The sequence below is a fragment of the Xyrauchen texanus genome, chromosome 13, assembly GCF_025860055.1.
Source record: "Xyrauchen texanus isolate HMW12.3.18 chromosome 13, RBS_HiC_50CHRs, whole genome shotgun sequence".
Taxonomy (NCBI): Eukaryota; Metazoa; Chordata; class Actinopteri; order Cypriniformes; family Catostomidae; genus Xyrauchen; species Xyrauchen texanus.
In genome coordinates, this window is record NC_068288.1 from 10,860,122 (window position 1) to 10,884,568 (window position 24,447).

Genomic DNA, 24,447 nt, shown 5'->3' on the forward strand with positions numbered 1-24,447 from the left:
GTAACACTAAGGTTCCATTCGTCAACATTAGTTAATGCATTAAGTATCATGAACAAACAATTAACAGTATGTTATTTAAAACCATTTATTAATCTTTGATAATGTTAGTTAATAGTCTCATTGTTAATGTTAGTTCACGGTGCATTAATGTTAACATGTACAGTACAACTTTTGATTTTAAAAATGGATTAATATGTGTTGAAATGCTGTAAAGTTTTGTTCATTGTTAGTTCATGTTAAATAATGTTGATGACTAATGTTAACAAATGAAACCTTATGTAAAGTGTTCCCAAATAATCACATGTGTTTGTGTAATTGCGGGTCTGTTACCTTGAGCAGGAGCTGGTATTTGGTAATCCTCTGGATGGGTTTGATGAGAAAATCACTGATAGACAGTCTGGAGTTTATCTCCTGCTGTACCTCCTGACAGAAACATCAACAACATCATCAAACTGAGCACTTGAACGGATCAGCTCCTTTCCACCAAAAGGGTACTGGTCCATAAAATGATGTTACTTACAAACATTGTACGATAAGTGTTAATTGGTTGCTAAGAACTTTTGACGGATACATTGATAGCAGCTTGTGATGTCATAGAGATGCTGAATTAAATTACTTTGGATGTTAAAAATGTTCTCAAAACATACAATACCCGTAAACAAAGAGGTTCTCAGTTCCCCCGGCTAAACACGGAGTACAGTATGAGAACCAGCAACATTTTGGTGGAAAAGGGGAATCAGAGGACGCAAAACAGAGCTGTCCTGCAATAACACTCACCTCAAAGAATTTGTCATATTCAGCTACAACAAACTCTGAGTGGGGCTTGTTCTGACAGTAGATCACATACATGTGTAACCTTCTCTCCTGGATAACAGGAAAATCAAATGAGGTTTACCACACACACACACACGTTTGTTTTTCATGTTGGGGACTTTTTTTCAACAATCATCATCTTAGCAAATTTATTTTATACTAATAATTTTTTTTTACAAAAATTACCCTCACATGAACCATTTAGCATTTTTCCATTTCATTATGACATTACATGCAATGTAAAAGTTCATTAATAATAAACTGTTTTCCTCGTGTGGACTGTTGTCTGGTCACCATAATATACTGTAGGACGTGATTTCAGGTTTTACTATTCTTTTAGTGGGGACATTTGGTCAATCAACAATATTTGCAAAACTTGACCCCCTCATCCCGCTATACCCCTCCACACATACAGAATTTACTCTGTTGAACTCACATGCTTGATAAACAGCTCGGCCAGTCTATCGTGATCCTCCAGACATTTCTCCAGCTCACCGAGGAAGAACCTTTAAAGAGAGCACAGAAAACATTTAGTTATGCTTATAAACACCCCTCACTCAAACAATTTCTACCTTTAGTGTGAGTCCAAACAGGAACGTTTTTGCATGTTCAAGTTTTGCATACTGATTTTTATTTTATTTTTTGCTAAAAACAGACACTTGTATTTATGCTAAATGTTTGCAAGATTGGGACAATGCTGTGCAGTGGATTTACGTCAAACTGTAACATCAAAGGGCTCATCATCAGGTCACATACTGAATTGCAAATAGTATTCTTGTATAGAAATGAAGACTGAATTGTGATTGGTCTTTTCTTTGTTGGATTAATTTAATCATCTATAGCCGCCTTTCCACTGCATAGATAGTATCGTATTGGGTGTTGACTCTCACCCACAGCAAACAGAACAAATGACAATGGAGACTCTGATACACTATGTTATTTACATAGAACCAAATCTATACTTTTACTGCCATCTGTGTAAACACTGGTATTTCCTTCTGTAAATGCAAATCTAGTTTCAGTTAGTTGCTGTTATTAAAGCATCTAAAACGCTTACTGAGCAATTAAATGCCTTAATTCAGTGTTTCCCAAACACTGCCAGATTGTCAGGTGTGCCGTGGAAAATTATCAAATTCCACAAAATAAATAAATGCATGAAAAAAACAATATTTCAGGGATCCAAACCACTCACTTTTCGGAGTAATTCGCCTTTTGAAAACCATAATCGGTCACTTTTGTGATTGTGAAAAGCAATGATTAATGCGTAGAAGTGAGTGATAATTATACACGTTAACGGTCATCACATGACTCGCGTCAGCGCTGCAGAATACATTGAACTCTATAAAAGTGACGTCACACCAAAGTGTTTTTCACATGTTTTTGCTTCACCAATAATGTCTTTGAGAGTACTAAGCAACAAGAAATATTTATGTCCAATTTTGTGAAGAGACATTGAATGTCTCATAATTTCTTTAATTAAATATTACCTTATCATTTACGAATATCAGAGACCCCAGTTATTGAACTCATTTAAATTCACCAAGAAAACGCTTCGACCTAAACACAAACGAGTCCTTTTATTACTTTCTGCTATCAAAGCAACTGCAAGCTTTTTTCTCTCTTCCAAATACATGTTTTCAATGTTTATTGTGCACTCACATGCTGGCGTTGAATGGAGCGTTGATGCCTCGACTCAACTCGTGCGAAATACGCTTTACAAAACAAAAGAACATTATTGAAACTCAAATGTATTATTATATTATTATTGGTCTTTTCTGATAAAGGTCATGCTCAGCAGTGTAAATGGGCTACTGTGGGAAAATAACACCGTAGATCTGCTTTATGTTTATACCTTTACTGAAGTCAGGAGATTTGTAGCCATGCAATTTTTAATAAAGGAGAAGGACGTTATTGAAACTCACTATTACTAGACTATTATTGTTGTCTTTTTGGATGAAAAGTAATGCTCAGACTGAAGGAAGACACTAGATCTGCTTTGTTCTTTTATTGATTAAACACTATAAAGTCTCTTGGTAGATTTCGGTCATGAACGACTCAAAATGATTCACTGACTCACTCACATTACATACGACGCTCATTTGTCGCCACATAGTGACATTTCCGGAAGGGGTCACTGAACTAATCAGTTAATAAAATGTAACAAATTGGTGAAACAGAAGAAAGCCTCACCAAAATACTCTTTATTTTGCAGATAATTCTGCACAATTGTAAACTTCAATAAACTCGAATAACTAAAATAGCTGGAATTGGTGCTTTTAGCTTATTCTTTAAAACAATATCTCCAGAAACTATTTCGTAGACCAGTGATTGTCTTACCTTTTTTGCCCTTCATGAGTTTGCATCCCTGTAATTTGTTGTGACATTGCAAGATGATAAAAGAATCAAATTTGTTGTTTTTTAATTACCCATTTAGCGTTCTTGCCACCTGTGACCTCACACAGCGTAGCCTACCTGTGATTTATTTTTTTAATATTTTTTGCATAGCCTAATTTTAAATATTACAAGTAAACGCTACTAAGACAGACAGAAAACATGGACAAGTTCTTGAAAAGGAAACATTTTGATGATGGTTACCCTATGTGGGATAGTGGTGTGACGTAGAATTATTTAGTCGTAAAAAGTGTGCCGTGGCAGAAAACGGTTGGGAAACACTGCCTTATTTAAATTAAGCTGTTAGTATTTGTCAATCTGTGAAATTTCTATCATGTTAGATTAAGGAAAACAGCTCCATTCCAGCAGCTCTAGAGAGATGTGACAGCATGATAAAGATATATCTTACTCTTTATGCCAGTCGTAGATTTGATGAATGTTCCCGAAGACTATTTTATCCTTCCCAGTCATGTCCTCCGGAACACCTTTCTCTCCAATCTTTCTCATGAAGCCCTGAGATGAGGAGGAAAACAGACATTTTGGAGAGTTGGTTATTCAGAAAAGGTTCTTTGCCGCACCTTAGGTTCAACAAATAACTATTTTCTTATTTAGAAAAATATATGTTAATATAATAAAAGTTTCCACTTTAAAGAGTTCTTGAGTTGCTCAATGGCTCTTGGAGATTGGAGCTTTAAATAGTTACATTTCAGCAGTATCACAAATCAAATAAAACATAAAATATTTAGGCTATTTATCGGCCCCTGGAACTTCCCGTTATGAGGGCACTTATGATATATATATATATATATATATATATATATATATATATATATATATATATATATATATATATATATATGTCATTATGTTTATATTCGTATAATGTAAGGGGTATTCGTGATATGTTAAAAAGAAAAGAAATAGTTTTATATCTTAAGAGATTCAAGGCTGACTTCTATTTTTTGCAAGAGACTCATGCATTGGGATCTGACTACAAATTCTGGAGAAATCAATGGGGAGATGATGTTTGGCTGTCATATGGAAGCAGTAACTCTGCAGGTGTTGCGATTTTAAGAGGAATTTTTAAGGGGAAAGTACTTAAAAGTAATGTTTCTGGAAGATGGATCATTTTAGTAGCTGAGATAGAAGATTATATTATTATTTTAGGAAACATTTATGGTTATAATAACAAAGCTGAGAATCAAACTTTGTTGCAGAGTTTTGAAGAGGAGATTTCAGAAATGTTGTTAACTTTTTAACGCTAATTTGGTTTTGGGTGGAGACTGGAACACCATCAGTAATCCCTTATTGGACTGTCTTCCTCCATGATATGTTAGACAGTATGGTTATTTTTCTTATATTAATGATTTATGTGTGCATCTTAACTGTCGTGATGAATGGAGAAATAGGAATCCTGGTAAAGTTGAGTTTACATGGAGTAATAAAGATGGTTCCAGACAATCCCGAATTGATTTTTGGCTTTTGTCTAAAGAATTGGCACATAAAGCTAAAAAGATTGATATAATACATTCTTACTGATCATAAAATGATCCATGTTATGATTAGTTTTGATAGTTTAGCTGAAAAAAGATCTGGGTTTAATTATTGGAAGTTAAATAACTCTCTCCTTAGAAATGAACAATTTCAAAAAGTTGTTAAAGATATTATAACTGATTTTTATAGTTATATTGCAAAACTTGACCCCCTCATCCTGCTATACACCTCCACACATACAGAATTTACTCTGTTGAACTCACATGCTTGATAAACAGCTCGGCCAGTCTATCGTGATCATTATAGTTTTATAGCAAATTATTCTAAAATGTATGGGAAGCATTGGGAATTTATGAAGTATTCAGTAAGAAAGTTTGCTATTAGGTTTGGAAAATAAATGGCCAAAGGCAGAAGAGATAAGGAGGATTCCATCATTAAACAAATTATTTTATATATGGAAAACATAGTTCCCCTTCTGTCGCTCTCTCCACGTTGTGTCGGAAAAGCGACACTAGGGGTCTCTCTTGAGCGCCGATATCCACCTCTGATCTATGAAAAAAGGCCAATGAGAGTTGGCAGCCGGTATTTGCATGTCCCGCCCCCGGACATACGGGTATTTAAGCAGCGCAAATACGGGAGTTCATTCAGAAAATTTCTTCGGAGCCGATGGTCTGTTTGCAGTTTGCTGCGAGTTACACACCACTAACGTTCCTGTTTCCTCTGACGATCTGCATGCTGTTGGATCTTGACGGCGCACAACAGCGGCTTTCTCCTTCACATTGCACGGCGTGCATTGTTGCCCCTGAGCTCGACAGCGCAGACACACACACATTGTGTATTTAAAAGAGTAAATTCCTATTAAAAGAGTAATTTCTCTAAAAGAGCAAAACACAGCGGCGTTGAGCGTCCTTTTCAGGGCGCATCTTTTTCAAGATGCCCTTCCGCCCCTGTGTTGTTCCTGGATCGCGATAGAGTGCTCTCCGCTTCAGGCGGCCACAGGCTGTCTCGTGTGTTTGGGCGCGATCACACCGAGGCGGCGTTTGTGGATGGCTCATGTTCTCACTGCGAGAACATAACCATGACCACGTTACGGTCGCGGCTTGCTTTCAGCAGACAGCAAGCCACCCCAACTGCACCCGCATTGCTCCTTCTTCCCACGGGATTGAGGGCGATCGCGGTTGGCGCTGAGGGCGATTTGGGGTGGCAGCGGGTGCAGTTTCGCCGGGTAGCCCCCGCAAACCTCCCGTTCCCGACACGCTCGCTGGTCCCGTCTACGCTTCGTGGCGATAGCGGCTTCGCCTCACGGCCCGGCTGTCTATCCTCCCGAGCCCGAAGCAGATGAGCTCGCCGCTGCATCAGAGAGTGTGATGTCTGATGCCGAGGACTCCCCTGGACTGTCGCCTTGGGCCAGCAGGCCCAGGCTGAGCCGACGCTCAGATGTCTGACATGCTTTCCTGGGCGCCGTGAGCGTGGGGTTGGATTGGAACCCTCCATCCTCCCCACAGCCTTCCACGGTTGGATGACTGGTTCCTGGGGGCAGCACGGCGTTCGCGGCCTCGCATCCCCGGTCCCGTTTTTCCGGAGGTGCATGGCGAGCTGGCGTCTACGTGGAGAGCCCGCTCTCCGCTCGTCTAGGTGCCACCCGCTCCACTCTCACCACCCTCGGCGGCGGAGCGCCACGGTACGGGCGATTCCCCAGGTCGATAGGGCAGTTGCGTACCATCTATGCCCCGGTAGCCCTACCTCCTGGCGTGGCTGCCCCGTACTCTCATCCAAGCCCTGTAGGACAACATCCTCGCTCAACGCGAAGGCCTACAGTGTGGCTGGACGCGCTGCCTCCACCCTGCATGCGATGGCCCTCCTGCAAGTCCACCAGGCCAAAGCACTCAGAAGCATGCACGGGGGTGGACCTGATCCTGATGTGCTGCAGGAACTGCGCTCAGCGACTGACCTCACCCTGAGAGCGACGAAGGCCACAGCGCAGGCACTCGGACAGGCGATGGCCACCCTAGTGGTCCAGGAACGCCATCTCTGGCTCAATCTGGTCGAGATGCATGAGGCTGATAAGAACCGCTTCCTGGACGCACCTGTCTCCCAGATTGGCCTTTTCGGCGACACCGTCGAGGACTTCCCCCAACAGTTCTCCGCGGTGAAGAAGCAGACGGAGGCCATCAGTCACATCATGCCCCGCCGCAGACCTGCCGCTACGGGCCCCGCCCCGTCTGCCCGCCGAGGGTGTCCCCCTGCGAAGAAACCAGCTCCTGCTCCGCCTCAACCCGGACCCAGCTCTCAGCCCCAGCGTCGAGCACCCCGCAGGCGGCACACGCCCCCTGTCTCATGAACCCCCTCTAGGACCCGGAAGGCTCCCAAGCGTTCCTGAGACAGCCGACCCAGAGCCGAAGGCGTTAGCTCGGAGGTGGTAAGACCGCTCCGTCCCCGGTGGAGGGCGGGAGGAGAATCCTTTGTTTTTCATTTGCCACACCCCTGAGGGGGCTGTGGTACCCACATTCTCAATAAAGAGCTATTTCCTTTGCCTCTGGGTCACCTGGCCCGCAAATGCCGTTCTCACGGCAATCTGCTTTCAGATTACGACAGTCCGGTACACGGGACGTGGCGATCCGCCTTCCGCCTGCCCACGACTGTCCCCGGCCTGCCGGTTCAGACGAGTCCAGAGGGCGCCAGCATCAGACCTCCTCCTCAGTCACGAACCCGCCCCTGCCGGGTGCGTGGAGCAAGGTAAGTGCTTTGAGTCTATTCTCAGCACCTCAGCCTCAGGCCGCAACGAAGCCGCCCGATGCTGCACTACCTGTTCCGGCCCGCTGCGAGGCCCGCCGGGTACATCCAAAATACTGCGTCCCTTTGGTGCCCCTAAGCGCCAGAGCTGGGAAGCGTGGCTTTCGCTTCCCAACGCATCACGCTGGCTGCACGGACCATTCGACTTCGGTTACACAATTCAGTTTGCCCGGCTCCGCCCCCTTCAGAGGCGTCCGCTTTCCGCAGTACACGGCGAGCATGCCAGTTCCCTGCGCCGCGAAATCGCGACCCTCTTAGCCAAGGGCGTGGTAGAGCCCGTCCCTCCAACCGAAATGAGGAAGGGTTTCTACAGCCCTTACTTCATTGTACCCAAGAAAGCGGCGACTTACGACCAATCCTGGACCTCGCGAGTTTTCAATCGGGCCTTGTTAAAACTCCCGTTCAAAATGCTCACGCAGAGAAATATTCTGGCTGGCGTTCAGCATCTAGATTGGTTCGCAGCGGTAGACCTGAAGGACGCGTACTTCCACGTCTCAATTCTGCCACGACACCGACCCTTCTTACGGTTCGCGTTCGATGGCCAGGCGTTTCAGTACAAAGTCCTCCCCTTCGGCCTGTCTCTGTCCCCTCGCGTCTTCACGAAGGTCGCAGAGGCGGCCCTTGCCCCGCTACGAGTAGCCGGCATCCGCAGAGTCCAGGTGCTCTGGCACCTCAGCCGTTTGGGGCTTCAGGTCAACTGGGAAAAGAGCAAGCTCACTCCGGTTCAGAGCATCTCTTTTCTCACGTTGGAGTTAGACTCAGTCTCAATGACAGCACGTCTCATGAGCGAGCGTGCTCAGTCGGTGCTGGACTGCCTCGCTTCCTTCAAGGCAGGCAAAGTGGTCCCTCTAAAACTTTTCCAGAGGCTCCTGGGGCATATGGCGTTCTCCGTGGCGGTCGCGCCGCTGGGGTTGATGCATATGAGACCACTCCAGCACTGGCTCCAGACTCGAGTCCCGAGACAAGCATGGCACCACGGCACGCATCGGGTAAGGATCACCCCCGCCTGCCTCAAAACACTCCGACCCTGGACAGACTTCTGCTTTTTACGGGCAGGAGTGCCCCTGCAGCAGGTGTCCCGACGCGTTCTGGTCACAACCGACGCCTCCCGGTCCGGGTGGGGTGCCGTGTACAGCGGGCACGCAGCAGCGGGCCATTGGAAAGGGGCCCCGCTGCGTTGGCACATCAATTGCCTGGAGTTGCTGACCGTCCTTCTTGCTCTCAGGAAGTTCCTCCCGTTAGTTCGGGACAAACATGTCCTCATGAGATCGGACAACACAACGTGTCGTTCCCTCCCTCGGGGAATGGAGGTTACATACGTAACCAAACGTTAGTCTCAGATAGATAAAGATATCTTTGTTAAATTACAATTAGAATTGGATCAAATATTTGAGAATAAAGCTAAAGGAGCATTTGTGAGGTCACGGCATAAATGGTTGGAAGGAGAAAAGAACTCAAAATATTTTTTCAATTTGGAAAAGAGAAATACTGAATTGATGCTAAAGTTTCAACAGATTTAAATGAGATCTCTGAATTTGTAACAAGCTTTTATAATTATACGCAAAAGGTGAAGGCATTGGAGATGCTAAATCTTTCTTGGATAATATTTAACCAATTCTACTATAATAGATGAAGACAAAAAAAAATTTGTGATAGGGAAATAACATTGGATGAAATTCATAAAAATATTGCCAAAATGAAGAATAATAAATCACCGGGTAATGATGGTTTAACTGCTGAATTTTAAAAAACCTTTCAGGAAAATCTTTCTGTGTTCCTTTTACATGTTTTTCAGGAAATATTGGAAGCTGAGAAAATGTTGCCTACAATGATTCAAAGTTTAATAACTCTTATTCCAAAATCAGGTAAAGACCCACTTAATATTGAAAATTGGAGACCCATATCATTAGTTAATAATGATGCTAAAGTGTTATCGTCTATATTTGAAGAGAGGTTGAATTTTTGTGTGGATAAAATTATTGATGACTGCCATTCAGGTTTTATGCGTGGAAGATATATTGGAAATAATATTCGTCTAGTTTTGGTTATATATTATTTGCTGATTATTATAAAGCCTTTGAGTCTGTGGATCATGCATTCTTGATGGAGACTCTTGGTTTCTTTGGCTTTGGTAATAATTTTATAAGAGCGATTCATACAATGTATAGCGATTGCAATACTTATATTAAATTATATTAAATGGTGTTGTTGATTTGAATTTAACTATTCACTTTAACTTAAAATTGGATGGTATAATTATTGTTGATAAAAAATGCAACAATAACTTCATTAGACAGATCTGTCGGTCTTTTAGGTATCCCCAGCTAAAAGTTTCTGGAATTCACGCTTCCAGGACATTGAGTGGGAGGAGGCTTTTATGGTTTCCAGGAGATACTGTGTCATCAATAAGATTAGAGAGATTTCATTTAAAACTATTCATTGTATTTATCCAGTAAATCAGGTTATAAAAAGATTTAAGAAACATATTGATTTGAAATGTGTGTTTTGTAATTTGAATGAAGAGAGTATTTGTCATCTTTTTTTGAATGCATTTGCAATAAATTGTTCTGGTGTGATTTTAAGGTCTTTTTTAAAGAGATTTCTGGATCTGATATTATTTTGGAGGACAAAAATATATATTTATTTTTACGATAAACCTTTTAGAATATATATATTTTTTTTACGATAAGCCTTTAGAATAGAAATCTTTTTTTGTTCTTAATTTGTTTATTATTTTAGGGAAAAATCACATTCATAAATGTCATTGGTTAAAAAGTACACTTAGCTTTGCACAATTTAAGTTTGAGCTTTGTCAGAATCATAAAGCATTGGAGGGTGTAAGGAACACTAAAGCAAAAAATACTATAGATTGTTGTAAAGCCTTGAAATATTATTCTTTTTAAGGATTTTTGTATTTATTTTGTAATTAGAGATATGTTTTTGATTTTAATACCCCTATGTATATAGTTCTTAATTCTGTTATTTTGTTGTTAATTTATTTTATTTACTTGTAATATTTTGTATTAATATAATTCTTTTTACTGATTTTATTGCAATTATTGTTATTGTCATTCTGTATTTGATTATTGTGTGATTTTGATACCAAAAAAAATAAAAATAATAATAATTCAACTCACGCGAATGAAGCGATTTCGCGTTTTCGCTTTGCGCCATTCGCTCCATTCTCGCTGGCCGCCGCGAATTCGCATCTATTCTCGTCTTTGCATTGACTTTGTATGTACGCTTGACGCTTGATTCGCATTGTATGTGAATTCACCATAAGAGATATAGCTGACCATGACATTGCCTGATTTATTCAAGACTGTAAAAAAATCTGATGGAGTTGATGCAATGTGAGGACACAACTTTAATCGGCAGTTTTAAAAAGATTAATTTAAAACATAATTTAAAGTTTACAATGTGTATTGTTTGATATCTTATAGATCCATACCTTTCATTTGATATTTATATTTATAAAGTTTCTGCATTTTTAAACACTTGGTTTTGCAGTTTCCATGTATAGAGCATGCACTTTAAAACTTTCTAATTATATGATTTAAAAATATTAGTAATGAATACCCTGATAACACACAATTTCTTTAAATGTATATTTTCTAGTATATTTATTATTATACATTTCTAGATTTTTTTTCAATAAATATGACTTTTTCATGTTAGACATGTTTTGTCCCTTATCTCAAGAATCAGTGAAATACAGAAAATCACCACATGGGACATTTCAAATGTCTGGGGCATCATTTTTATTATTTCTGTCCCCACATTATAGGTTCTTCAGATCAGTGAAACTTCTGGGTTCTTTAAAGCACCAGTATACATGGATACTTTTTAAAAGAACTACAGCAGTGTTTCTCAATCGTGATCCTGGAGAACCCCATTAATGCACATTTTGGATGTTTCCCTTATCTGACACACCCATTTCAGATCGTGTAGTCTTTACTAAAAAAACACTAAACAGTAGAATCAGCTGCGTTAGAAAAGGGAGTCATCCAAAATATGCAGTGCTATGGGTTCTCCAGGACTAGGATAGAAAACACTGAACTATAGAATAAAAAGATATTTATGGAATTATAAAAAGTCCCCTAGTCTTTAAAAACCTTTTCAAAAAGTGTGAGCAATTTGTAAAGGGTTGATGGAAAATCATAATACAAGGATGGACTCAGAGGGCTCTATTTTAGTGACTGCACCAGGCCTATTTTCGTGACAGTACAAACAGCAAGTGGGCATGGTAAGTGCCACACAGCACAATTTGCTATTTTCCTGTGAAATAGGTTGTTGCACCAAGACATCTGAGAACCCCGTCTATTCTCGACACAAATTCTCAACTCTTGTCTCTGCATTGACAGTTTGGAGATTCTACCAGCGGGAAGTAATAAAGTTCATGTTCAAACTCTGAAAATACAGTGGAACATCAAATTGTGTCTCTGACAATCACTGGTAATACTAGTCATGATTTGTGTCAGTAGATAAAAATGAGTCACTATCTTTACATTTTCTATTATTTAAAGGAGACCTATTATGCCCATTTTTACAAGATGTAAAATAAGTCTCAGGTGTCCCCAGAATGTGTCTGTAAAGTTTCAGCTCAAAATACCCCACGGATCATTCATTATGTTGTAAATGCCTCTTTTTGGGTGGAATCAAAAACACGCGGTTTTCGTGTGTGTCTCTTTAAATGCTAATGAGCTGCTGCTCCCCGCCCCGACATAGCTCTGGTCTCCGTGAGTACTTTTACCATTGTAAGGTTGTTGTGTACACACACACACAGTGCCGACACACATTTACGTACATACACCATGTAAAAGTGAATTTTGTATAATAGGTCCCCTTTAATGGAGCCAACATCCAATTATTTCTAACAAGTAACACATCATGTGTATAAAAGGAGCATATCACTGTCATAAAGATATGCTTGCCATTCAACAAGGAAGCATTTCATGTGCAAAATGATGCAAGTTCTGCTCTTCTAATGTAATTTATTGCATACAGTCCATTTACACTACCAACTTCTAATGTTTATGCTGTCTTCGTTTATATAGCTGGTGCGTGACAGTGAATGTAATATCTACAGTAAAGGGACGCAGATGGCGCACCAAATGCTTTTGCAATTGCAAGGGAACCTTGCATTGCTGTATCCGGTGCATGCTTTGCGCATCTACTTGGATTGCACGCAGAGCTTTAGAAGCTCTGAGCAGCTCTTTGTCTGCTATGGTGGACTGCGGAAAAGAAGCGCTGTCTCCAAACAGAGGATCGTCCACTGGGTCATTGACGCCATCGCTATGGCATAATCATGCACAAGATGTGCCACCCCCTGCTGGGCTGCACGCCCAGTCTTCCAGGGGTGTAGTGGCCTCCTGGGCACTAACCAACGGCGCCTCTTTAGCAGACACTTTGGAAGTGTGTTTTCACGAACCCACTTGCGCTTGGACTTAGCGCATACCTGCACGAAAATACTAAACTCAATGGCCATACACACTGGCTTTGCGCATATGACATACCGCGTAGTGCTGCGTTTAAGGCATAGCACTCTTAAAACAGGGCCCTGCATGACATTCATGCAAATCAACTGCTTTGTTTGAGAACAAAAGCATCACAGAGGTTCAACCGAATATTGAAATATGTTCATGCCATGACATCTAATGCGCCATTATATTTGTAACTTAATACAGATCACGTAGATGGATGGACTTTTCTTTTTGATTTTGCTGATATATATTCCAATGTATTTTGTGCCACATACCTCTACTATTACGCCCAGATTCTTCACGTAGTCTCTCTCTGTCTGTACCATTTCATTTAACACAAACCTTTGGATAAGAGAGATATGAGATATCAATATACACATGCATACACATGTTTTCATTCAGGACTCACATACACATATCAGATGGGTGCTTACATTCGTCCTCTCATGGCTTTGTTCTTCTGCTCTGTCTCTGGGTCTCTGGGTGTCTGATCAGACATGGTGACACTGCCTAACACTGGAAAAGAGCCAGACTCTGGTGTCTGATAAGAGTGAAAGAAAAAAGAGTGAGAGAGACAGGAATCAAAACCCAAAAGAGAAAGAACAAACAAAGATGGACAAAAGTTAACAAACAGGACAAGTAAGCTGACATTTGGTGCATTGAATTACATGCATTTCAGAATTTCTTAGTATTTGGTATGTCTCCCTTTGCTTAATTGATAACCTGCATGAAAGAAGGAGCAAAAGGAGAAAACGGAATAATAAAAGATTGAAGAAATCATGCGGTTCACCTTCTCCTCCTGAGCAGAGGGGTCCTTAATGATCTCCATGGGGGGAGGGAGTGGGGTGTGGGGTTCGTCTTCGGCTTCCTCTTCTCCCCCACTGTTCACTCCTCGTCTTCCCCTCTTTAGAAAAACAGAGAGAGAACATTATACATTGTTAAACTTGAAAACAAAACAAAACAGCGGTCCATGAGCTGGCAGGAATCTATCATTCATGATCACAAACAGTAGGAACAACATTCATAAAACATGCACCTTTGCAGGAAGCACTATTACATAAACATGGTTGACAAGAATAAAAAATTATCTCTGATGTTAGGTGTGCTTTCAGGGGAAAGTGCATTTCTACGCATTTTGGAATGTGGTATCGCAACAATGCCAGAATGTTGAAATGTCTTAGACAAGCATGTTCCCTACAGTTGATAAAATATCATTAGTCTGAGAATTTTTCTTTGTAAATAGTCACCTCTTCAGTGCTGTCTTGGTGTGGTGGGCCCAATTCTACACTCTTGCGGCCGTCTCGTTTACGTTGCTTATTGTTGGGTTTTTTGGCATTAGTGTTGTCACCCTTGCCATGGCTGAGGCGCCGTACAGGACTAGTGAGCCATTTCTTTAATGTGTTTCCAGTAGTTCCAGAGCGTTTGGGTCCTGGAGAACCGGTCGGCAAAGAGGTCACCGATGTCTGCGTCTGCAGGGTTGCAGCTGACTCAGATTTGACCTCTGAACTACCCACAGGATAGTTTTCTGTAAAACAAAAACGAAAGAGCAATTATATAGAGCTATGAATACAGCAGTCCTACAATGGAAAATAATATACTTTTAATAAAAGTAAACACAATTCTGAATCCTTCCCAGAATCTTTGCAGAGAAACAGGAATAGAATGGATTATTGGATACAATTAATTATATTCAAAATTAATTGTATTTAGGAATTTGGAAAGTTTTTTAAGTTTAGAACATTAAGTACATACTATATTCTCAGAACACCATATATAACCTAAAAATTGTTTATATAAAACACAGAATATAATTTTTAACCTCAGAATATTTAGATCATAATATATAACCTCAAAACACTTAAGCGCATACTGTATAACTTTCTACTCTGAACATATACAGTATCTCACAAAAGTGAGTACACCCCTCACATTTTTGTAAATATTTGATTATATCATTTCATATGACAACACTGAAGAAATGACACTTTGCTACAATGTAAAGTAGTGAGTGTACAACTTGTATAACAGTGTAAATTTGCTGTCCCCTCAAAATAACTCAACACACAGCCATTAATGTCTAAACCGCTGGCAACAAAAGTGAGTACACCCTTGAGTGAAAATGTCCAAATTGGGCCCAAAGTGTCAATATTTTGTGTGGCCACCATTATTTTCCAGCACTGCTTTAACCCTCTTGGGCATGGAGTTCACCAGAGCTTCACAGGTTGCCACTGGAGTCCTCTTCCACTCCTCCATGACGACATCACGGAGCTGGTGGATGTTAGAGACCTTGTGCTATTCCACCTGCCATTTGAGGATTCCCCACAGATGCTCAATAGGGTTTAGGTCTGGAGACATGCTTGGCCAGTCCATCACCTTCACCCTTAACTTCTTTAGCAAGGCAGTGGTCGTCTTGGAGGTGTGTTTGGGGTTGTTATCATGCTGGAATACTGCCCTGCGGCCCAGTCTCCGAAGGGAGGGGATCATGCTCTGCTTCAGTATGTCACAGTAGATGTTGGCATTCATGGTTCCCTCAATGAACTGTAGCTCCCCAGTGCCGGCAGCACTCATGCAGCCCCAGACCATGACACTCCCACCACCATGCTTGACTGTAGGCAAGACACACTTGTCTTTGTACTCCTCACCTGGTTTCTGCCACACACGCTTGACACCATCTGAACCAAATAAGTTTATCTTTATCTCATCAGACCACAGGACATGGTCCCAGTTGTCCATGTCCTTAGTCTGCTTGTCTTCAGCAAACTGTTTGCGGGCTTTCTTGTGCATCATCTTTAGAAGAGGCTTCCTTCTGGGACGACAGCCATGCAGACCAATTTGATGTGGCATATGGTCTGAGCACTGACAGGCTGACCCCCACCCCTTCAACCTCTGCAGCAATGCTGGCAGCACTCATACGTCTATTTCCCAAAGACAATCTCTGGACATGACACTGAGCACATGCACTCAACTTCTTTGGTCGACCATGGCGAAGCCTGTTCTGAGTGCAACCTGTCCCGTTAAACCACTGTATGGTCTTGGCCACCGTGCTGCAGCTCAGTGTCAGGGTCTTGGCAATCATCTTATAGCCTAGGCCATCTTTATGTTGAGCAACAATTCTTTTTTTCAGATCCTCAGAGAGATCTTTGCCATGAGGTGCCATGTTGAACTTCCAGTGACCAGTTTGAGGGAGTGTGAGAGCGATGACACCAAATTTAACACACCTGCTCCCCATTCACACCTGAGACCTTGTAACACTGACGAGTCACATGACACCGGGGAGGGACAATGGCTAATTGGGCCCAATTTGGACATTTTCACTTAAGGGTGTACTCACTTTTGTTGCCAGCGGTTTAGACAGTTACTTTGAGGGGACAGCAAATTTACACTGTTATACAAGCTGTACACTCACTACTTTACATCGTAGCAAAGTGTCATTTCTTCAGTGTTGTCACATGAAAAGATACAATCAAATATTTACAAAAATGCGAGGGGTGTACTCACTTTTGTGAGATACTGTAGATCATAATATATAACCTCAGAACATCATATATAACCTCAAAACACTTAAGCGCATACCTCAGGGCATTTAGAATATACTGTAATATATATCATATCAGAACATTATATATAACCCTAACATACTTAAGAGCATAATATATTATAACCTTATATTTAGAACATTTGGAATATAAGATATAACCTCAGAACATGTAGAACATAACATGCAAATGTATGTAACCTCAAAATGTGCATATAATATACAGCCTCAGAATTTGTATTTCTTTTACCACCTCAGATCGAGTCTTAGAGATGCTCCAGATGATAAATCAAACCCACAGAACAAAATCCAATAGAAGAAAACTGATTAAGCCAAGAAACCCGAGAGCTCTGCTCCTTAACACGGTAAGCTGTTGGAAAGCAGCCCTCTTTGCTCAAGTGAGAAAAAAACTATTGTCTGGTCTCTGTGCTAGTTGGTAAGTGAGAGACGTAATTGCAGAGTGAAAAAACCAGCTCTGATCATAAAGGCATTTTGTTACTCAATAGAGCAAGACATCACACAACACAGCGCAACTGGATGACTCAGGGAAAAAATATAATTTGACATTTTACAGCATGTGGAATTTAATAGAATATTCCAGGTAATTTCCAACCCAATGTCTATTTATTGCATGCATGTCATGCTGTTCATTGCCACAGACACCATCCCTCAATGAACACAAACAAACAACAAATGTGTTGACCGTGAACACACTAAGAAGAAAAAGGAAAATTTTGTCCAAAAATGGAGATTCTGCCATTATACTCCAAACTCTTATGACTTTCTATTGTGGACCCCAAAAGAAAAGGCTTTTTCACCATATAGTGAAAGTGAACAGTGACACCTCCAGGACTGTCAAGTTACAGAGGATAGGATACCCAAAATAAAGAGCACCGGGTGTGTTGCGTAATCATGCCTGCTGCGGTATGATTTTGTGCATGCATAGCATTTACTAAATTCTGATTCAGATACAGGGATACTCCCCATGGGGTGCGAACGTTACAAAGGTCACTTCCTTGTTACTTTTTTTGAAAGAGCCATTAACCATCATCCTCCCTGAAACTGCCAACACCCCACAGGTATTCAGTCTCGCCCAGCTTGTCCTGATAGCCTGAGGGAGTATCCACACTGAGCATGTGCTGGAATAAAGCCCCTTTGTTAGAATAACTCTTTATTTCCTCAAAGTTACACTGCTGTCACTGTAACAAGCGTCTAGTGACTCAACATTCCAACCATAGCAATAGACAAACAGGAGCTTCATATTGTTACTTTTTTTATCTAAAACAGGGGAGCCCGCCAGTTGAAAATAACATAGTCACCCACACACATGCGCAATTTGCTGATCCAACATTCTGTCCAGAGAACAAAAACAACTGGGTTTTCTACCTTTGCAATCACACAAAGACTGATGTGCTGTAAAAAATGCCGGTAAACATATTGTTATTTGGTATGTCTAAAGCCTAATCACACACAAACACTAAGGGCGAGAATTTGCAAAAGCATCTTCAAAGAAAATGTGATTCTTAAAAAAAAAAAAAAAGAAGAAGAAAAAAAAAGGGGATCAAGCAGAGCAGGCAACTTGATTTGAGCTTCAAAGCACAGTGAACAGCAGACACACCAGTTTGTTGATGGAGAAATTAGGTTACAGGGGGCAATATTACACACACACACACATACACACGTACAATACATACACACATGGAATAGTCAACAAACATCACATTTGCTATTCCTTTAATTAGTAACAATATATATATATATATATATATATATATATATATATCACACACACACACACACACACACACAAACTAACTGGGTTTATTCAAAAAATGAGTCAAAAAATATAATTCATAATTACTGAATCGACTACATTATGGTACACCAGCACACCTCATTTTTACGGTTCAGATCAGGTAGAAATATGGAGTTCTATATACTGTAGATTTAATTCCTAGGGATTGCACAGACTGATAAAAATGTGCACCCCAAATGCATTGTAAGTCATTTTCGACAAATGTGTCTACCAAAGGTGTAAATGTAACAACTGCACATTTTCACTGTTTATACTGTAAATGTCAGAGGTGAATGCTTTAAAATGACAACATTGCGCAAACCAAAATGCTACTTTCCCATAATCCCTTTATCTGTGAATAAACAGCGGCTGAGTTGAAGACAAAACACCTGCGAGCTCATCTCAGATCTCCAAGATTCAGACCACTGAACCGTTACATTAAATAACAGAGTTCAGATGAAGAGATTAATATGATTCCCCTACACAAAAAACTCAATCCTGATCACAAAACACCCAGCTCCCACATAAACATACTACCACAATGTTGTGTATTAAAAGCAATTCAACTGTCCGCATCTACAGCAATTCTATGTGTTGAGTTACGCACCTGCTCCATCACAACAGCAAATCTTTCCCAAGATCCAACTGAGACAAACTCCACAGGAGCCACACAACCTCCCACTCCGCATGCTGCTCGCTCACTGTCTCACATGTGCGTCCATAGACAGGTGTGACAGACAGAATGGGAGGTATGGAATGCTTTGTCTCTATTTCAATACTGAAGCTCTGCTAGAAGTTAAGAGCTACTCTTCACAATAAAGGGGAGGGGCAAGAGGCGGGGCTAGGGGCCACAGAGCGTGAGAGAGAGAATAGTTGAGAGATAAAGGGACAAAGAGATGGACAGAGAGAGAAAAAGGAGTTGAAAACTAATGAAAGAGTGGAATGACTGGCAGAATAATTAGACGGAGAGAAGCTGGGACACTGTGTCATTTGACTAAATCACCTGCATTTCCTGTTTAAGGTTCCGTAGTATTCACACTGAGATCCAACTTCTCACAGCAATATGCAAAAACGATAATTTTTCCAAAAACAAGACACCACTGTTTTTCAACTGATTCACGGAAGAGCAATTGTGAGAGTGTTTTGTTTGTGTGTGTGCTGAAATCAGCGACATCTGCATGCTGCAGTGGCCCATTTTTGAGAGGGTGTGTCTATATCACAAGACAAACATCCCCACTTCTGCAAGGAGCAAAGACAGATGCAGTACACAAATACACTTTCTATGCAATTTTCCCTACATTTTTTGTTCTTGCTGAGCAAAACCTATTCGCATTGGTCACACACTTTGGTCACCAGAGCATCCTGTTCCCATGTACTAGAACTGTTCCATTCTTTTCAAAGAAATACTATAAAAAAGTATAAAAATGTAATGCAATGTAATTGAATGCTTTATATATACAGTAAATGTAATGGCTATATACTGTATATCAAATTTAGCATTCATCTGCTTCGTGTGGTTCATTAGTTCTCTTCATAAATAAATAAATGCATAATCTGCTATATGCTTGTCCTGTAAATTAATGATTAAAGATGAAAATGTGAACGAAAATAAAAGCTATTAAATGTCACATCATCATTAAAATATCAAAATTAAAATGACGTGTAATAATAGATTATGACGGAATTATGACAGACAATGAGAAGGTCTAATTTTTAGACATTTTTGCATAGCCGAATTAAAAAAATTACAAGTAAACATGCTACTAAGATATACAGAAAGTTCTTGAAAAGGAAAAATATTGACGATGGTTTGCCTATGTGGGATAGTGGTGTGTCACGAACCCCGCTCCTCTGCCCCATCCCCGCTTCGTCGCACACACACTCACTCCCTCGACCTCACTTCCTCGCTCCGCCCCCTCGAGCTTTTCACGCTCTTTTTGCTCGCTCGAGCCCTCAAGCCCACTTTGCTCCTACTCGCTCACATGCTCGTAGGTTATCTCCCGTCCTCTGGTTTCTCACGCGTTTCCAATCCCCCAGAACATTATGACCACCTGCACTCGCGTCATCTGCACTCCTGCACATTAGTTTCACCTGCACTCGTCTCATCACCTGTCATGGTTTACACCTGCACCTTCCCCTATAAATACCACAGCACATCCGTTTCACGGGGGTTGGTTATTGTATTTAGTTTCCCGTGTCTTTGCCCCCCGCTAGTCTCGTCTAGTTTTGAACTCCTCTTGTCCTCCTCTTAGCTTGCCAGCTCCCCTTGTTCCCCTGTCTTTTGCTCCCACTAGTCCCGTCTACTCTGATCCTGTTTCCCGGCTTCGACCTCCCCACTCTCGTTGACCACTCTCTCCCGGATTTGCCCCTTTACTCGACTTTGTTTCCCCGGCTTTTGACCCTACGCTACCCTGACCATTCCCCTCTGGATTTTCCGTGCTGTACTTTTGTTTGCCTGCAAATAAACGCAGTTTTGACATACATTGTGACTGTCTCTTCTTGTGCGGGTTACAAAATAACCAACCGTTACCGAAGACAGTCACAATGCCCCGCGCTGAGGATTCGCGCAGCTCACTAGAGCGGAGGTGCACGCCACATTCGGCGCGAGGAGCTACAGTTTGGAGGCAGGACCAAGCGCCATGGCCCAGGGGCAGCAGGTATGTCCCTTGTCTGATTTATGTCACCCTGTTTCACCTGTGTCTGCCCCTGAGCCCGTTTATGCCTCCAGTGCATTTCTGAGCGCCGTAAGCCTTCAATCCCCTGAGAGGTTTGATGGCTCTTCGGGCGCTTGCCAAGGGTTGTTTATGCAGGGCAGCGGTTGTAGAACTTTTAACCGTGCCCTTAACATTATGGACCCAGCGGCCCAACTCTTGGTTTTGCGTCAGGGGAGTCAACCCTTGGAGGCTTATGTGGTTGACTTTTGTGCCCTGGCTAACCAGGTGAATTTTGATGAGGTGGCTCTAAAAGACATTTTTCAATATGGACTGAATGAGCCAGCCTCATCATTCATGCCTGGTGGTCGCTGCTCTCTCAACCTGGCTCAGTTTATTGACCTCGCCCTACTGTACGCTGGTTCCTCGTTTACTGTGGTGGAGGCAGAAACTGAACCAGCGTTCCATACCACGGCCCCCGTCTTGAAGCCTACCATGGCCCCCATCTTGAAGCCTACCACGGCCCCCATCTTGAAGCCTACCACGGCCCCCATCTTGAAGCCTTACACGGCCCTAGCCCTGAAGCCTTACACGGCCCTAGCCCCGAAGCCTGACACGGCCCTAGCCCCGAAGCCTTACACGGCCCTAGTCCCGAAGCCTGCCACGGCCCTAGTCCAAAGCCTGACACGGCCCCAGTCCCGAGGCCTGTCACGGCCCCAGTCCCGAGGCCTGACACGGCCCTAGCCCCGAAGCCTGTCACGGCCCCAGTCCCGAAGCCTGTCACGGCCCCAGTCCCGAAGCCTGACAGGGCCCCAGTCTCGAAGCCTGGCACGGCCAGAGAGTCAGCGCCCATGCCCGCCACGGCCAACGAGCCAGCACCCATGCCCGCCACGGCCAACGAGCCAGCGCCCATGCCCGCCACGGCCAGCGAGCCAGCGCCCATGCCCGCCACGGCCAGCGAGCCAGCGCCTGTAGCCTCGACCGTCCCCATGGCCATGTCCCCTGTTGGCCGAGGACGCAAGAGAAGGAAGAGGGCCCCTTCTCCCCAGTCTCGTCTTGTGCTCAAGACGGCAGAGGTTCCCTCAGAGTCTTCCACAGCTCTACCGACCTCTGCTCCACCCTCAGAGTCTTCCACGACTCTGCCGGGTTAGGCTCCGCCCCCAGAGTCTTCCATGGCTCTGCCGGGTTCTGCTCCACCCCCAGAGTCTTCCACGGCTCTGCCGGGTTCTGCTCCGCCCCCAGAGTCTTCCACGGCTCTGCCGGGTTCTGCTCCGCCCCCCGAGTCTTCCACGGCTCTGCCGGATTCTGCTCCGCCCCCAGAGTCTTCCATGGCTCTGCCGGGTTTTGCTCCGCCCCCAGAGTCTTCCACGGCTCTGCCAGCCTCTGCTTGCCCCTCAGAGCCCTCGCGGGCTCCGCCTCTCGGGCCTCCTACGGCTCTACCCCCTGAGACTACAGAGCCTGCCAGGTCGTCGCCTCAGGGACCTCCCACGGCGCCACCTCCATTGGCTCCACCTCCTGAGCCTTCCAGGCCTTCCCCCCTAAAGCCTCCTTCGGCTCCACCTCCAGAGCCTTTCAGGCCTTCGCCCCTAAAGCCTCCTTCGGCTCCACCTCCAGAGCCTCTGACGGCACCGCCTTTCACAGCTCAGCCCGGACTTCCTGACCCTCTCCCTGTCCTGTGACCTCTTCCCTGGCCTCCGGACCCTATTCCTGTCCGGTGGTCACCTTCCAGACCCCTGGACCCAGTCCCTGTCCTCCAGTCGCCTTCCAGACCCCCTGACCCTGTCTCTGCCCTACGGCTGCCCCCTAGATCTCCCGACCACCCGCCTGTCCGCTATGTTCCCCCTGACCTTGCCTTGAAACTGCCCATTGACCCCATGGACTGTCTCATTTCCCTCTGTGCCACTTGGACTGCCCTCAATTTTGTTTGTGTGTTTTGTGGGTTGTCTGTTCAGGGTTTTTTGTTTGTTGGGACTTCCTCGCAACCGAGCGCGGCCATCAGGAGCCGTCCGTTTTATAGGGGGGAGTACTGTCACGAACCCCGCTCCTCTGCCCCATCCCCGCTTCGTCGCACACACACTCACTCCCTCGACCTCACTCCCTCACTCCGCCCCCTCGAGCTTTTCACGCTCTTTTTGCTCGCTCGAGCCCTCACGCTCACTTTGCTCCTACTCGCTCACATGCTCGTAGGTTATCTCCCGTCCTCTAGTTTCTCACGCGTTTCCAATCCCCCAGAACATTATGACCACCTGCACTCGCGTCATCTGCACTCCTGCACATTAGTTTCACCTGCACTCGTCTCATCACCTGTCATGGTTTACACCTGCACCTTCCCCTATAAATACCACAGCACATCCGTTTCACGGGGGTTGGTTATTGTATTTAGTTTCCCGTGTCTTTGCCCCCCGCTAGTCTCATCTAGTTTTGAACTCCTCTTGTCCTCCTCTTAGCTTGCCAGCTCCCCTTGTTCCCCTGTCGTTTGCTCCCACTAGTCCCGTCTACTCTGATCCTGTTTCCCGGCTTCGACCTCCCCACTCTCGTTGACCACTCTCTCCCGGATTTGCCCCTTTACTCGACTTTGTTTCCCCGGCTTTTGACCCTACGCTACCCTGACCATTCCCCCTCTGGATTTTCCATGCTGTACTTTTGTTTGCCTGCAAATAAACGCAGTTTTGACATACATTGTGACTGTCTCTTCTTGTGCGGGTTACATGGTGTGCCCTAGAAAAAAGTCGTAAAAAGTGTGCCATGGCAGAAAAAAGGTTGGGAAACACTGCACTAGTGCACAAGTTGAGCCTGAAATACATTTTTACTCCAAAAAAAAAACAATTAAATAGTTGTTTTCCGTATGGATCGCTCGTTTTGGAAGTTTTTATATTGTGTCTCGAGACCAGAAACAGAAAACAGGCAATTAGCATGATCATGGCGCCACCAAGTGGTTGCTCAAGAAAACTGGATACAGAGAACAAACCGCAATAAAGAACAAACTTCAATTTGCGCTCCATTCACTCCCATTCAAACACATCCGAATGCAGCACAGCGGAAATGCACGCTCATGCAAAAACATTTTGTACTATGCTGCCAAATGTTCAAGCTTGGTGAACTCTGAACCGTGAATTCGTATGACAAGAGGACGCGCGACCGATAGGAGACTGAAACGTCACATGCTGACCTCTTGGCTCAATTCAAAGGATACATTTTTCAAAGCTGCGAGATTTAAAAGAAAATAAAAAATGTAAACCATTTGGTGCCACTATAAACTCGAAACTCTCTGGACTGTTCTAGGATGCGGTCCTTGCCTTCCAAAGTAATCAACGCGGTGTAATTCTAAACAAGATTTCTCACAGCTTTACTTCCATACTGAAAATCAATGAACATGAGGAGTGACCTGTCCATTCATTTAGCTCAGAAGTGCAGAAGTGCAAGTCCACACAAAGGAGCATCTCAGAGAACACTTCATTAACATATCTATTTATATATATATCTCATATACAG

General features: G+C 43.3%; 1 protein-coding gene across 1 annotated transcript in view; it reads right to left on the reverse strand.

Moving 5' to 3' along the window:
• The window catches only part of kalrnb (kalirin RhoGEF kinase b), a 119,057-nt gene that overhangs the window by 12,554 nt on the left and 82,056 nt on the right, over window positions 1–24,447 (reverse strand). The window contains 8 exon segments of the mRNA XM_052140801.1: window positions 331–423; window positions 778–864; window positions 1,250–1,319; window positions 3,614–3,717; window positions 13,250–13,316; window positions 13,409–13,515; window positions 13,765–13,878; window positions 14,222–14,499. Coding sequence (XP_051996761.1) covers window positions 331–423; window positions 778–864; window positions 1,250–1,319; window positions 3,614–3,717; window positions 13,250–13,316; window positions 13,409–13,515; window positions 13,765–13,878; window positions 14,222–14,499 — 920 coding nt within the window.